General features: G+C 37.4%; 1 protein-coding gene across 1 annotated transcript in view; it reads right to left on the minus strand.

The window, feature by feature from the left end:
- USH2A (usherin) overlaps positions 1-17,721 on the minus strand; it is a 387,863-nt gene that overhangs the window by 297,206 nt on the left and 72,936 nt on the right. The window contains exons 14-19 of the mRNA XM_071578650.1: positions 17,234-17,397; positions 13,054-13,212; positions 7,330-7,824; positions 5,438-5,710; positions 3,096-3,253; positions 1,671-1,815 (exon numbers count right to left, since the gene is read on the minus strand). Coding sequence (XP_071434751.1) covers positions 1,671-1,815; positions 3,096-3,253; positions 5,438-5,710; positions 7,330-7,824; positions 13,054-13,212; positions 17,234-17,397 — 1,394 coding nt within the window. The remainder of the gene's footprint in view (positions 1-1,670; positions 1,816-3,095; positions 3,254-5,437; positions 5,711-7,329; positions 7,825-13,053; positions 13,213-17,233; positions 17,398-17,721) is intronic.

The following is a 17,721-nucleotide window of genomic DNA, read 5'->3' on the forward strand; positions in this document are numbered from 1 at the left end:
TGTCTTCTCTAATGTGATAGGTCTCTAAGTATTAACACAACCAGGGAGGAGATGGTCATAAACAAGCTGTCAAGCATAACTAAGCTATTGTTTCTGAATCTTTTAATAAATGTAAAAATGCAAAGTTGGATCATTTGTAGTAATAAGGTGTGCTGTTTAGACAATGTTTGTTTCCATGGTTATCAGCAGAGACTGGAACTCTGTTCCTTGCACAGCTGTGTGATATGGGATAAAGTCATACAAATGGGAGGCTCTGAATATGGTCAGCCTTCCACTTGAAAACAAATGGGAAGGCAATGAAATAAACAGACAATGGAGAACTGAGGACAGACTAGAGTTAATATCACAACAGCTTAGATTTCACTTCAGCTGATGTATATAAAGCTTCCTATTTACTGGCTCTGGGCAGCTCCTCATTCCCTGTTTGGATACTCCTATATTCCTTCATTGATTACACAGAGAAGCTTTGATGGAATTCAGAAAAGACAAATACAGCCCAGGGAGTCTAGTAAAACATTCTGTGCAGCAGAAAATTTCAGATTTTTTCCTATGAGAGACAAAATTATATGAGAAAGATATTTTCAGAGACCATCACAACATCCACAACACCACTAATTGATTAACATTTTTAGTTAAGCATTTTTAGCTAATATTGTAAAAATTAATTAATGTGTTTTAAATACAAAATGAAATCACAGTATTAAGTAGTCAGTTCTCTTCAGATGACCAGTCTATTCAGTATATGTCACATAGCATGGATTTTGAGTTTCTATTTGTAATATTAAAGAACTGTGCTGATTACCTTGCTCCATGAATAAAGAGACTTGTAAAGACGGTTTTCCTAAAAATTTCTCTTTTAAAACACTCTTGATTTCCCTATGTCCAAGAAGTGAGTTTATGCCAGTCCTTTCTTCGTCTCTGTTCTGTACTAATAATTTTTTTCCCCCAAATTTGTAGACCATTGATACCTTTGAAATCCAGAATAACGTGGTTGCATTTACCCCAAAGACTGAAAATTTATTAAGGTACACAGGAACATACATGCAGTTTCTTTAGCACTGTTTCCACAGTAAAGTGAGCATATACATATCAACAAAGCAAAATCTCATAAATCTCAGGGGCTAAATAAACAAACATTTTCAAAAGAGCAGACCAAAAATATGCATGTTGCTTCTGATTTAAACACACAAATACACTTTGTACTTATGTTGCTGTTTAATAGAAAAGCCATGCAACTCCTCCTTTGTGTGTTAAGCAAGGCATTGACACAGCAGGTGCATTTTACATCCCCTGTTGTGCAAACACGACACACACACTGAAAAACCCCAACAACAAATCAACAACTTCTTAACTTCATAAATGAATGACTGGGTGCAGCCACACTTATGTACATTTACCATTTAAACAAACAGGAACAAAAAATATACATATCATAACCTGCAATTAAGAGAGCAGTACACAAATCCTACTGCCATAATCGTGTACCTTAAACTCCATTGAAAACATTTTGGTTTTAATCTGTCAAGATAAACAAATAACAATTAGGCAAGTCACTTTGTATTAATACAACACCTACCCCTGTCACTGTGCATCAAACTATGATCATCATAACAGTATTCATTAGTAAACTCTGTGTCAGCTTTGCACTTTGCTACAGATCGTTTTCTTACCAGCTGCCAAGGTTTGCCCCATGCCTGGCTCACTGGTTACACAACCAATTTGATTGCAGAGAGTAACAGTGAAGTTGTACGTCCTGTAAGGTTTTAATCCCGTTGCTACGTAGGAGCGCTCATGAGCCTCAGCTATATGCAAAACCTGCAAAGCAAACAGATTGGAAGACAACAGTTGGTTAATAATATTTTCATTCCTGCCAATTGATGACATGTTCACTAATAAGAAACTTGTCTCTGAACTTGCAGATTCCTTCATTCAGATGTGGAAAAGCCTGCAAAGACCAACTGAGGGAGAGGATTATTTTGGAGAATCTGAACAAGCTGGGATTTAGGTGATAATACTTCCCATCACACTGTTTTATGAGGTAATAAGCCAGTTCCTGAGTGGATAAATGAGGAAACAAAGTTATTGCCTCATAAAACTGTGTGGTGGTGCAGTTATCACTACAAACAGTGAGGCTACAATCGAAATGACAAAAATGACACTATTAAGTTGTGAAATCTGACTACCACTGAAGGAGTGACATGATTAGCAGGCATTAGTAGGGAGGGGAAGAACTAATACCTACAGACGTGTATCTGCTTTACTTTAACATTACTATAACCTATCAGAGGGAGAAGAACAATAAACTGTAGCATTTTAGATAACTTGGTTATCAGATGGTTGTTTAGATGAAAAACCTTGCAATCCTGTGACCAGAAGTAGTTGGCATTTATGTATTGTTACAATAGCCCCAGGAGCAGTAGTATGCCTACTTCATAGGCAAATAAACTAAGGCCCATCTGTGGTACTACTGAAAGACAAAATCAGCTCTGAGACAGAAACTCAATATCAGAGCACCAGATCCATTTTAACATTCTGATTACCTATCATGTTTCTTTGCTCATTCCTAAGCTTTTAGCTTACTACTAACACCATGGTATTTGTTTGCTAAACTCAGTCACATAAACATTATAACAGTATTTTAAAGTCACATATTTTGACTTTAAAGATTTTTTTTCTGCTATTTTAGGTTTCCCCACTACAAAGATTCATCCAAGAAGCCAGACAGGTACCTTCTCAAAGAAAATATAGATTTCTACAACACAACAAAGCTTTAGGAATATCAGCAAATACAGCAACAATACAGAATCAGTACATGCAAATATCATGATAATTTAAATGTTGTCGCACAATCTCATCCCTCGTAATTTTGAATCTCACCCACTACTGAAAACCAGTCAGCTCAGGAATACAATTTAAAACCTAAAAGTAGTAGTGTGTAACATTACAGAGCACTCAAACCGGTAGGTAGAAAAGTTACATCAGAGAATATACAGCAAGTCAGGGAAATGATTCATCCCAACACCTCAGAGGACATCAGACTTTATCAATTTTAATATTACTAGTTAGGAAAAATTTCATGCAAGTAACAGTAATACCTGGGAAAACGGTGGCAAGGATGTTTGTTCAGTTATTAAGCTGATGCTATATCCCATCACTTCTCCTCTTGCTAAATTGTCTTCTGGTTTTTCCCACGACACATTAAGAGAATATGGTGAAAGAGGGAATACTGATGGAGATGGCATGGATGCCGGGGCTGAAATAAAGTTAATATAATAATATTCATAAAATAAATTAGCAATGTGTACTCACTGTACTTGTAAAACAACATTTCTGACAATCTTTTCCCTTTTTAAACCTTATTTTCAAGTCTAGATGGAATTTTCATCTTATACTGATAGCTCATAAAAAGTACCTCACCCATCATTCTCCTGTTTTCTATTCTGGCTGTGAATACAGAATAAAACCCTGCTGAGGTCTTCAAAGAAATACTAATCAACACTATAGTCCAAACCCCTGTAGCAGGTAAGAAAGTATATACAAATGAAAAGGTCTTGAAGAAAAACTTCATGCAACATGGGAAAAAACTGATAAAAGCAAAAAGTGTTCAATACTTCAGCATCTTAAAAGCAATTCTGTTTGCTAGGCCAGTTTGAAATTAACATGTCTCTCACTTCTTACAAAACAGTTCCCCAGTCTTCCATAGTAAATCTGTTAAAGGATTGTTTGCACTGCAGTTAAATCCCCACCTGATTACTCTGTAATAATAGGCTACCAACTCATAGCACTTCTGCTACGTACAAACAACCACACTAATGGACTTCTTCCCAAATACAATTTAACACTTTTATAACATCTAGTATTTAGGAACAGATAAGCACAAAGACTCATTTTGAAGGAGGAATTAGTTTAGCCTGCTGTTTGGCAGGAGCAAATGACTGAGGACACGAATTTCAAGCCAATAGCAAACAAAAGCATCAGTAATGTAACAGAGATGTTTCATTGCAAATGTTTCATTTGTTTCAGGCTCTATATGAAAGCATTGAAATAAATTGTTGATATTTCAAATAATAAGTAAGTGGCAAGCCCTTTTGAAAATCTGAACAGAAGGGTCACAATAAGAGATGTTGCAAACTAGTTACACTTCAGAAAAAAGGGTCCATATTATGACACTTGCCCTCTATAAAAGCATATGAAAAAGAGTTGAAGCTCACATGGCCTGTCTCAAACACTGTTAAGGCCAAAGAAAGAGATAAACACAGAAGGGAGCAACAGGGTGGTGCTAACTCCAGGCCTGGTGGAGGTGAGATCTGATTAGCTCATCCTGGTTAACACATCCACATAAAAATTCCCACAATTGGAAAACTGCTCATACACAGTCAAAGATCACCCCAAGTTATGGAAGAGATAACTCCCATGACCACCAATGAACACTGAAGTCCCCCATGAGTATGGGGGATACCTGGGTCATGGACACCTGGAACCTGGATGTAAGATAAGCCACCATAGCTGGAGCTTGAGATAAAATAAAGGTACTATTATTATTGGGTGTTATCTCATACCTAGTGGGAGGTTAGCAAAGCTGAGGGAGAATAATGTAGCATTGATAATGAACACAAAGAATGCAGAATTTAGGGGCCATGAGGAAAGTCAACTCAGCAACTGTGCTGAAATCAGCTCCGAGTGGATAAAAGGTAATTCCAACGGGGAGATTGTGACCACTGACTCATGACCCACCGATCCAGGAAACTCAAAAGAAGAGAAAGACAGAGTGCATACAACTTAGCATTGGAAAATAGGGAATTATTTAACCAAGAGAATAAGAGAACTGTGCAGCCAATAAACATTAATTCCTTTGTTTTCTAAGATGTATAAATAGTGAAAAGTTTTGCATGACCTTGAGCCCCCTCACTACTGAGAATGGGACGCTGCTAGATCCATGGGTGGTGACTATCTTCTGCTTGATATCTCTCTCTCTCCCTCGCCTCTTTTCTATTTGTTTCTATCTCTTTACCTCATATTTATTGTTAAACAAAATCCATATGATTGACTTCAGCATATGGTCTCATTTGTACCCTAATTTGTCCAGAGGCATCTCTCACTAACCTTAACCAAAGTTTCAAGCAGTATATTCCTGAAAGATAATCCTCTCAATTCTTCAAGTTGGAACACTGCTTGGCATATTTTATAATCCTGTAGTTTGACTTTTGAGTTAATTGACATGGATTATTTGCCTCAGCAATATGATTTTATGGTGAAGATGTTTTTACTTAACATGTTAAGTTTTGAGATAATCTGACCTATTTCTAATTAATTAAAAAAGAGATTTTTTCCCTAGCTGAACAACCACATAGACACATTTTATTGAAAAAAATAGGAATACATGCTAATCTATATTTTCCCTTTAATTTCTAACAAATTAATTCAAACCAGTGCTTACCAGCCTCTCCTGTTTGTCCTGATATCCAGTCTGAAGATATGCTACCTGCCATGTTTACCGCTAGCACATAAAATTCATACTCTGTGAATGGTTCCAGGTCAATAACTGTGGTACTGGTCTGCGGTGGAGCCAGGGCATTTTCATTAGGAGATTCCACAACTGGTTGAGGACTCAGCCATCCACTGCTTTGGAAAATACGAATTTCAGGAAGAAGAAAGTTCCCAGTTGGTTTTGATTTTTTTCTCATGTAAAGTTCATATCTTATTATTATACCTAGAGAAAAAAGTGAACCAGAAAAGTTAGTGAATTTAAATGATTTAATATTAACATAATTAATGAGCTATGAATCAAGCAACTTCACAGAAAACACAGTATTAGCAGGGGTTTTTTTCTTTTTAGCTATTTTCATCCAAATGCTTACTTTGGCATTTCTTGCATTGCACTGTTTATTTTCACTTCTGTGCAATTTTGGGATTTGAGAACAAATGGCTGAATTACAGTATGAATTCTGCTATACTCCCTGAAAGACAATCTCCTTGTTTGTTTTTTGTTTTTTTACAATATGAGAAGGAAATTTTTGAATGACATTTTACATTTTAGAATATACGATTAGATAGGAGATACATGTGCATCGGTTTACATCAATGTGAACATATTATGTACCACTCTGGGGGGGAAAAAAAACAAAACAAGAAAACCCAAACCCAAACCCAATCAGTATTGAGGCATGAAGCAATGCATGGTCTAGGATGATCATGGAAGTAGTTTAACTACAAGAATGGATTGTAATAAATCTGACTGGAGATTTCCCAAATGGAAAAAATGAGAGACATGGCAAAGTCAAGAGATAATTACCATAAAATGTATATACTTGGGGCTATATTCATGCACAGAATTGGAAAAGTTGCTTGGGAGAAACAGCTTCTCCCTTTGTCTTTGGAGAAACCAGGAAATCTGACCAGACATCAAAACAAATATGAAAATATTGCTTAAATCTGCCTGTGCTGGCAATTAAATACATGTCATGGCTATGGAGTAAACTAAGAGGAGTGTGAGACACAGGTTGAGGAATAAGTGCTAACAGCAAATACTGTGACATTGTAGCAACTGCCCCTTCAAATACACAGTAATTCCTGTGTGGGCATTATTCCTGGCTAACCTGGATGTAGAAGGAAAATGAGATGTTCGGAGTGAAATCTGAGCTTCCCACAGATGAATGTCCATTTTATGAAAGATTGTTTTCACATGCACAAATACTCGTGCACATAAGTGCAAATTCACAAAACTCCACTGCACGTATATTGAAAGACAGTGTTTACCAATAAAATTTGTGGCATCACAGAAGTATCCTACAACAGCTGCATTCTCAGTTTCAAAAATCTAAAATATTATTACACAAGTTAGACCAGAAACTCTTGGCAATCACCTAATCCCTAACTAAGTTTTACTGGTAATAGAATTAGTTACTGCACATGACGGATGGTTTCTAAAACAGATTTCTCTGTTAATTCTTAGATTTTTTTCCATAACTGTTATCTGGTTATTTATTTTCTGTCAAGCAATATCACCACATCTGTCTGAACTAGGTGATCTGGCAAGTGAGGAAAAAATTAATTTTACTGTAAATGTTTGATTATAAATGTGATTTTTGCTGCAGCAGATGCCACTGAGGGCTAAATCCTGGACCCAACAATCAATGGAGTTCTGGACTCGACAAAAATAAAACACAGACTCTGAGGACACATTTAATGGCAAACAGGCAAATCAGGGCAATGCCTTTACTTCATTCTCAGTGTACACCACATGGATAAGGATACTCGAACCAGACTTGAGAAAAAGCTGCTTTTTCCTTGCAAAGACTTTGTTTTAAAAAATTAAATACAATGTCTTACCATTTGGTTTCTCAGGCGGTGACCATTCCACAGCCAGTTCTGTAGAGCTGATAGCTTCTACCCTCGGTGGGTGTAGCCCTTCTGGAGGAGCTTGTGCAGTAACTACAGTTACTGGCTGGCTCCTCAAGCAGCCTCCACTAGTACAAGCTTGCACAGAAAAAACATACTTTGTAAATGGAATGAGATTCCAAATAATTGCTGAAGTCTTTAAGCCTTCATACTGACCACAAGGCTGAAGATCAACCGCGCTAGTACATGTCAAAATATATTGCTCTATGGGCCCAGAGTCATTGGAGGTGCTTGTCCAGTAAAGTAGAACAGAGTGGTGACTAACAGGAAAAACAGCATTTAAATCCAAGCTTCCAACAGGTGTTCCTGATTTTGTTCTGTATGTCACTGAGGCACTTCTTGTAAAACCATGAATATTGCTAGCTTGGATGTAATAGGAATAGAAGGTATATGGAGCTAACATGGTATCGGTGAAGGTCTGAATACCTAAAACAAACAGGTGAGAAGAAAACTGTATCAGCCCAACACATTAATCTTAATTTGTGTACTTAGTCTGTCTAACCCTAGTCCAAGACATATTTATGCCCATTCTCATTCTCTTCTAGAGATCATTATAAACATTGTAACTTCTCAAATTTTTATTTTTTTTTAATAAAGGGAAAAAACCTCTCCTTTACCCTTCATTATCTTCAATCACACATTGGCACCACTAGAGAAATAATTTTTCCACTGAACTTCCCCTAGTTCCTGCTTTAATCATGAGGAAGATTAATACAATTATCTTCTCATTCTTCTTTTGCTTGAAAATATTATTTCAAATGCAAATCAGCACCAATATTAGTAAACATAATTTAGAAAAAAGCCAAACCATTGTGCAAGTTTTCAGACCTATGTTTTTGATTAATTTCATAGCATAAGACCAAATATTTCAACTTTACATGGTTTCACTTCCTCACTTCTACAATCGTACTTAATAGCTCATTTGTAAAGTATCTGATCTTGGAAGAGAAGTGAAATGAAAGTGCAAATAACTATTAAAAAGATATATCCAAAGCCTCTATTTACCTTCTTCACCCTTACTTTCCATTACTCTAGCTAGCTTTTTATCACGTATGGCCATTAATAGTTCCTGTATATATCCCACAATCGGTTACACATCTCAGTCATCACAGCACAATATGAATTTATGTACAACAATACCACGATATATTATTTTGCCTCAAGAAATAGTGAATATTGAGTAACGTATTATATGTCAGAGCAGGATATTCTTAAACTATTTCAAAGCAAATGGAGAGGATTTCTAAGTCCCCTTTGTACATCTGCACTGGCAAGTCAGCCCTGAGTACATCTTAAAGAGGACAACAAAACTGTGAGTATTGCTAGATATTCAATCCTTGACACCATGGCAAAAAAAGAGCGATGTCAGCCCAGTACTTGCTCACAGCACTTCAACTCCCTATAGTGATCATAAACACAGCACTGGACACCAGCAATAAGGAGACTGGGCTATCTTATCTCCAGGCCTTTGCAAGCCATGGTACTTCAGGCAAGGCTTGGAGAACAACCCTGCCAGCTGAGCAATGGCTGTTGAGACTTCCTTGTGTGGTAGTAGTAAGCAGGCAGAAGATAAAGCAGATTTCAGTCCTGTTGGCAAGATTCAGCTGTTTCTTCCACTTTGGGGTCAGCATGCTGTTCGCAACTGTAGGTGCAAATTCTCAAATATACTATAGAACTGTTGAGCCCTTTCTGAGCTGCATGGACACAGCTGCCCTGGCTGAAGTGCTTCTGGGCACAGGAGTGGGTACCAAAGTTAGCAAGAGTCCTCAGAGTGTGACAACTAGTTGCTGTGAAGGACAGAACAAGTAGCAGCTTGCCACTAGTCCCATTTCCAGTTTTACAGAGAGAGAAAAAAAAGTGGCCAGAGGTAGCATGAGGCAGCATGGTAGAAAATTGGAAGAGCTGCACTTTATAGGATTATCCATCCTATGAACCTGCAACTCAAAAGAGCCATAGAGAAGGAAAAAAGTATGTAAGGAAAAAAAAGAGAAGCAAATAAGAAATAAAAAAAACCCAGCTGGATTGCTATTAGCAGCAGCAAGTACCACAAATTCTTGTGAAATACAGTATGCCCAGAGCTAGATCCTAGTAATTCCCCCCACCCCAAACCACATGATGACCTGAAACCTGATCTAAAACCAACAAGCAAGGTAGAACCAACCCTGAAACCAGATGTTCTAGAACCAAAAAAAAAGTGAGCTGAAGCATGCTCTGGAAGAAACAAGCAAGCAGGACTGTTACCTAGACAAAAAATATCTAGAAACTGCTCTGGAACCATTACACTATTCTGAACCAGCCAGCAGTCCTGACCCAACCAGCAAGCTAGAGTTAGACCATGTTCCTGAACCAGAAAACAACCTACACCATCATTCCACTCCAAGACTAGCAAGTGAGCTAAACCACTATCTAGAACACACATCTAGAACCAACAAGGTAGCTAGGACACTATCTAGCTCCAATATGCAAGGTAGAGCATGATCTATAACTGCTTCCCTACTGAACCTCCAACTCGGTAATTCTTTCCTGCTCTTGAAACGGCTGCACCAACACCACTCCAGCTGTACAAGCAACCAATCCCTGAAACCCAGCTTATGGAAGAGACCTGGATTTGACCTGGTAGCAACTCTAGGGCCAACCCAGACTCTAGGGCCCTAGGTCCAGTGTCAACAGCAAGCACATTATTTTTCCCTTTCCAATACAGATATTGGAGGAGGCAGATCACACAAACTGCTGATCCCAGAAAAGCAACCAGCACCATCTCAACATTACAGGAAAGTTTATTCAGTATTGATGAGTACTGATGATGAGTATTGATGGTAATTTTATTTCCATAGGAATACAGGGTAAAAGGAATATAGTCTAGATAAAATTAGATAAGGCCCAAAGTTAGAAGGTTCTATATTCCTCAGATGAACAACTCCAACCACACTGTGTTCCCCAAGGCTCAGTATTTGGACCAGTTCTGTTTAATATCTTTATCAATTAAGTGGATGAGGGGATTGAGTGCACCCTCAGTCAGTGTGCAGACAGCACCAAGCTGGGCAGGAGTGCTGATCTGCTGGAGGTCAGGAAGGCCCTGCAGAGGGGCCTGGACAGTCTGAGTCATTGGGCCAAGGCCAGTTGTGTGAAGTTCGACAAGGCCAAGTGCCAGGTCCTATATGTGAGTCACAACAACCCCAGGAACCATTACAGGGTTTGGGCAGAGTGCCTGGAAAGCTGCCCCCCAGAAAAAGGACTTGAGAGTGCTGGTCAACAGCCAGTGTGTGCCAAGGTGGCCAAGAAGGGCAATGGCATCTTGGCCTGTATCAGCGATAGTGTGGCCAGCAGGAACAGGGAAGTGATTGCCCTCCTGTACTTGGTACTGGTGAGGCTGTACCTTGAAACCTGTGTCCAGCTCTGGGCCACTCACTGAAAGAAAGACACTGAGGTGCTGGATCATGTCCAGAGAAGGGCACCAAAGCTGGTGAGGGGACTGGAGCACAGCTGCTGAAGGAGCTGGGGTGTTCAGCCCAGAGAAGAGGAGGCTCGGGGGAGACCTTATGGCTCTCTGAAACTGCCTGAAATGAGCTTGAAATGAGGTGGGGATCCATCCGTCTCTTCTCCCAAGTGACAAGTGACAGGGCAAGAGGAAATGGCCTCAAATTGCACCAGGGGAGGTTTTATATTTGGTAATAGATTAGATATTAGGAAAAAATTCTTCACTGAAAAGGTGGTCAGCATTTGGAGCAAGTTGCCTGGCAAAGTGGTGAAATCCCTGGAAGTGTTCAAAATAGGGTAGATGGAGCACGTGGGGACATGGTTTAGATATCACATGGCAGTACAAGGTTAATGATTTCACTCAATGATCTTACAGGCTTTTTCCAACTACACTGAGTTTATGATTCTGTATTTAGCCGCATTTATAAATAATTAAAACAGGCTTGATTTGGAGTTAGAATGGTAAGTTTGTTTGGAGGTTATTTCATATTTTAGAGCAAGTATTTAATTTTATACTCACGACAAGGACTGAGCCTCAGGTTTCCCAGAGTGGTTAGGAAAACATTGTTTTAATTGGGCATTCTGCAATACTATCACCCAAGTCACCATGCTGATTCAGAAGATTATTCTTAATTTTCCTCAGGAAGTTCAATGTTTCTACAAAACTCTCATTTAGACATAAGCTAATCTTGATCCAGCTGTACTCTCAGCACATAAGCATTATAAATTCTACACCACACTGAGAAAAGAATAACATTATCAAAAGTTCTGACAGCATTAACAATGTATTCTTGATATTCAAACACAAGAATATAATTTCACATCACTAATTAGGGGGATTGCCAGAAAATGTCAAAAATGTCTTTTGAAATCAAATCTATGTTTTTAAGGAGATAATGTTTTCTTAAATAGAAACATGCTAATGTCTCGTTATCTAGCTAAATACATACAGAATTTTTCACTCTCTACAAAGTATGTAGGTAGTGTCATGAAATAAGATTCTCAAAAATGCACTGTGTCAAATACATTACTAAGAACATATACATGACAATGAAGTATAAGAGCTTTTCTTTTGAAATTAATTTGCATTTTAACTAAAGTTACGCCTTTAAACCAAATTAAGGAATTGGAATATTCTCTATTAGTTCAGTAAATTTTTTTTAATGTTTCTTGCTCTCAATCACTTAATCCCATGCTTACATGAGGTTGCATACCCTTTCTCATGGTTTGCACTGCAGAGTGCCCACATTGACAGCATAAGACACAGAGTAATGAACTGTGACACTGCAGCATGAACCAAAACATAAAAATGTGAGGTGCATTCCAAAGGATCTATGTTTCCACTGAATAATAGCTTTTTTTCCTTCCTCCAGGGTACACACCAACAATTAAAGAGACTCAACTTCTGCAAAATATTAATGCTGCATTGGTAAGAATATGCAACAAAATAAAGAAGCTGCTAGAACAGAAATCAAACCTTAGTGGCACTAAAACACACTTTACTTCTTTAGAAAAAACTTGTGTGCCACATATACATACAAACTGTACCCAAATCCATCTCCTTTCCTTTGACAAGTCAATATTAGCACAAAATGGCCTTTCCACCTTGGACAGAGTGTTGAATCCTTGAGGACTGCCTTTTGAGGATCCCTTGGCAAGCCTCAACATGAGGGAAGTGGTGCTGCTAAAGACAAATCAGGAGCTACACTGATAGCTTAAAAGAAGGTGCTAAAAGTTAGAGGCCACAAAAAGCTTTCCTAATCTGTTAACAGTTTTAAACCAGGAAGATGAAAAAAGAAGCTTAAGCACATTATGGTCGCTTCTGTTCACTCAAATTGTTTATCTGTGACTTTGACTTTTTAGATTTTGGAGTCTACATATATTTCCTATGAATACTTTTGGTGAGCCAATTTTAAAGTTTCTCAGATTAAAAAGAAAAAAATTATCATTTTGGGTGACTCTGTGTAAACTCTAGGGTATTCATTTCTTTCAAGCAAACCTAGTAACACAGAACAGTAAGTCATTAAAGAAACATACAAAAATGTATTGAAACTCACAATGAATTATAATTAATTAAATGAGAAATAATTAAGAAACATCACACACAACCACACACATATATATATATATACATATAAACACACACAAACATGAAATCTTCGATGCTACTTTACTTACTATAAGGATAGTAGTCTTCAGTTGTATAAATTTCTTCCTCATCCCTATACAGCTGGTAAATAAGCCTGTTAGAATTTGGAGAGTCAGGGCAACTCCACGAAAGATTGATAACAGAGGAATTGAGAACTTCTCCTGTAGGAGGAGGTTGCTGGAAAGGAGCTAAAAAAAGAAAACAAATTGAGGATGTAAAAATGAAGGTAATAAATAATCAAACAAATTTAAGAAAAATGCAAAGAAACTGCTCAGCTTTCTTCACTGAAAAACTGTTGAGTAAATGTATGGTAACCAGGGCAAGATATTAACTGACTAAACCAATCCATCCAAAGGCTCTCCAACAAAGATTTTATCCAAGTGCATGAAACAAGTGCATACATTCAAAGAAATGACAAATAAAATTCATCCCACTATCCACCCCAAATTAAAGCAAGTACATCACAGTTTTCCAATTTTTTTTAAATGTATTGCAAGACCTCTACAAAACAAGAATATATTTATCTGGTCACATTATTGAAGTTTCTAGTTCAATTAGAATTTATTTTTTCAGAGGATTCATTTCATTTTAGCATAGGCCAGGCAAAACTTCCTCTAATAGATCAGAAATGGAAAGTCCAAATAAGTACAAATTTTACTGAAGTGTTTCAATAAGCCTACTTAATCAAATAACAAAAACATAAAGAGGACAATTTTGAAGGCAATTCACTTCACTTTTAAACAATTCACTTCCATTTGTTCCCAATGAAATAGAAACCAATGAGAGCAAGGTATCTAACATTCTGAGAAATCAGCTTGTGATGCTTATTTACTAAAACACTACTGTGCTATTACCTCTATTAAGTTCAGAAAATGTGCTACTTAATGGAATCAATAAAGAGAAAAATAAACTTTAAGTTCACAAGACAAGTGTCTCACATTTTAAGAAAGAGCATTCAAAGTCCCTCCTCTTTTGTAATCCAACTGTATGATCATGGCCCTTTCTAAGAGAATAACTAATACTCAGAAATTAAACTTCATATACAGAGATACACACATGTCCACATAAACAAACAATGTTACAGTTGGACTCAATTATCTCAAAGGTCCTTTACAACCCAGAAAATTCTATGATTCTCTAATTACATTATTATTCAGGTCAGAGCATGAGTCCATATCTTGCTGGAAGATCTCCAGTAACCCAGTTATACTGAGGAAAGCCCTACTCTCTACCCCTCAGTACACCAGGCATTAACACAGAAGAAGACTGGTCCGTTTTGGCAGCTGGTAATGGCTATAGCTTGACTCAAAAGCAGACTGTGCCTTTTTCCTATCCTCTTCACCAAAAGAGGGAAAAACAGGGGAGTGTGGATCTAGAGGAAAACATTTTGCTCCAGGAGCGAGAATAGCCCAGGACAGCACAGAAATCAGCAAATGGAGTAAGTTACCAGGAGCTGGATGCAGAACCACCCAACAAGCTTTTCTCCCCTACATTATTATCAGAAAACATCAGGATTAGAAGTATGCAGATTTTTTCTCCCTCTTTTTATAAACTACCAGCTTGTTCAGTTGGTGGACATTTGCTTAATATAAACAATTCACCAAGAGTTAATCATCAAAATCTGTTCAGCCATGCTAATGGGATACAAGAAATAAAGAATGAAGTTGCAGACATAAAATATCATGAGGACCTCAAGCCACACAAGTGATAGATGTAGAGACATGTCAAAACCAGCGCACCACATTACATACAGGTTTTTAATCCAAATATAAAAAATTAAATGAAGCTCTTTATTTTGAGATAATGATAAGCTCTGCTGCAGACTCTCAGCCAAGAAATAGCAGAAAATATTTCTAGAATTCATTGAATTGAACAGAACACAAAATCATCATCTCTCATTAGAAAGCACAGGCTGTTTTGCTGCCAGCCTGGAGCTTTTGAGTTCAGCTCAGTTGGGAGTGAATGTATGCTAAAGTCTCTACAGGGGTAAAGTTTGAGAACCAAAGGAAACAAATGCTCCTAAATCTTTTTGGCATTCAAAAAAATTTCTCTCCATGTCATACATACATACAAGACATGAAAAATCATAGAAATTTACCATCATCACCTTCATTCTCCATTCACAGTCTCACACTTTTGCATATTGCTCCCACGAGTTTCTTGGTTTGCATTTTAGAAGTGTAAGCAAAGTACTGTATTTCAGATTTTTGTGCAGAATCTAAGATATTGCTATGTAGAAAAACTGCAACTAAGGCTTTTCCTTAAGGAACACTAATTGGACAGTGACAGCAACTTACATTTGCTTCCCTTGGCAAAGACTTATAACCAGTAATAGCATATGTCAACAAAATACTGTTCTACAATTAGAATAACCACAAATATCAAGCTATGCAAAGCTCCATATCTGTGCAACAAGTTACAATATTTTGGTATGAATAACCAAAGACTATAATTGCTATATCCTTTATGTCCAGAAGAGGACTCTGCTTGTCATTTAGAATACTGCCTGATGTATTTTTATCTAACTAAAATCTATTATATAATTTATCCATGTCATATTATTAATCAATTTTAGAGTTGAATTGCTATTGACCTTTATCCAATGTATATCCCAACATAAATAAGTAGGTTGGCTTATGTTTGTAAAGCACTTTGAAGATGAACAGCTTCATAAAAGTGCCATGTATTATTATTATTATATATTCAGTTGAAACATCTTACATTTTTTAAGGAAACAACAAGCCAATCACCTGTCTGCACAATGAATAGATGCTGTGCCTTCTACAGAAGAGTAAGGGGAGAAACAAAGCAAAACTGTGTCTAAATTCTTTCAAAATTTGAGGACAGCTAAAAAAATCATCTTTGGAAACAAATCAGTCTATCTATAATGCTGCACATTCTGCAATGCATATTATTTCAAATTTAAACTGATTTATAATGAAATACAAATTTGTATCAAAGTGAGAGCTGTCTGTGCTTGTAAACATTTTATGCATGTACATCTCTGCTTGCAAATCTATAGTGTGCACATATCACGGTGATGAATATCATATAAATACCCATGTAGAACATACACAAAAAATTTTGTTGCATGAAGATCCAGAAACATACTCCAGAGGTAACCTGGAAATGTCTAACCCTGTTGTTGCATTGCACATGGTTACCGGAGCTAATTGTCACAGTATGACCAGTGTGGCCATTATTAACTAGACTTACTGACAGAAATGCCCAATTGGCACCTGCAGAATCCCTCATTCACTAGTGACTTCCAAGACTTAACTGCGTGGAAAGCAGTAAAGTATGTTGAAAAGTGTAACAGCTTTTTCAGAATTAGCTGAGGTCCTTTCCCCATGGTTTGGCATTGCATGGCATGATGTTCTCAAAACCAATTCCTGACCATTGACCCAAAGACAGCTTAAAAGTTCAATTTTCTTATTACATGTACTTTATTCTCTACTTCTTTAAAATCCCTGCCAGCTTGGAGAATGTGCACTGGTGAGCAAATCTGAACATTTAATTTTGACTAATTATGACATAAAGGATGAAACTGTGCCACTTCTTCATATCCAGACTCACTGCAAGGGCAGAAGTATAGATATTTCATTGCAATTTGTTTCATTACAATTCATGATCTGACCCTCAACGTAGCATTAGCCCCCACCTCACACATGCCAGTTTCTCACACTCTGTTACACCACATCACATACTTCCCAAACTAAGTGGAAAAAAAGGCAAAGCTACACTGCACAGAGAAGCAGATTTTGAATTAATCACCAGGAGCAGGTTTGCAACAGACATTCTGTTGTTCAGACCTTCTGAAGGCAGGTCCTCTGCCTTCTGTCAATGGCAGGAAAGGAGGCTAAGCTTCAAGTCATACCAATACCATGGTATTAACTGAATAAAAGGTGAACTCTGCATTAGTCACTACAAAGAACATGGTGGGAAGTGCAAGGGAACTATGGGTTGTTACTTCTCCCTTTGGTTAGGCTGCAAGCAGAAAGTGTGTAGGACAGAAAGCATTCTGTACATCTCTCTAGAATACAGTCCCAAAGTCCAGTAAAAATCACTCAAACTTCGGGGACCCAATGTATGTGGGGTCTGGAGGGAGTAAACCCCAGTTTCAGTACTGTTAACCCAATTCAATACTCACTAAATCAATTAAAAACTTTCATTTGAAAGACATGCTTTTAAGACATAACACACACTTACTTTTACTGCAGCCAAATAGGTTGTGGACATCCAAATTACTGGCATCAGGAACACAGTTGTCACATTTCAAACCAGTTACAAATTGTTTACAAACACACTGTCCAGTAACAAGATGACAAGTCCCACTAATGGCTCCTGCAGGATGACAATTACAGTGCTGACATCTATAAACAAAAACAAATCAAGGAAGTGATCAAAACACATTAACACTTCAGTTAAGCACAGTAGGGTTTTGTTTAAAAGATTCCTGGGTAACAGAATTAAAAAATCATAAACACTTCAGTAGTTTGAAACACAGCAGAAAATCTATTAGTCTGATTTGAAAAATTACAAAAAAGTGCCCACTATAAAGATTTCAATGCCAGAATAATATTTTAATTTAGACAAAAATGGCTTAGAATTAAAGAACTTTTATATGTATTGATCCATACACAAACAGGATAATAATGTTTGGTAATAACTACATTATGTACTGAGTCCTGCAGCCT

Source organism: Pithys albifrons, chromosome 2 (assembly GCF_047495875.1).
Source record: "Pithys albifrons albifrons isolate INPA30051 chromosome 2, PitAlb_v1, whole genome shotgun sequence".
In the NCBI taxonomy this organism is placed as follows: domain Eukaryota; kingdom Metazoa; phylum Chordata; class Aves; order Passeriformes; family Thamnophilidae; genus Pithys; species Pithys albifrons.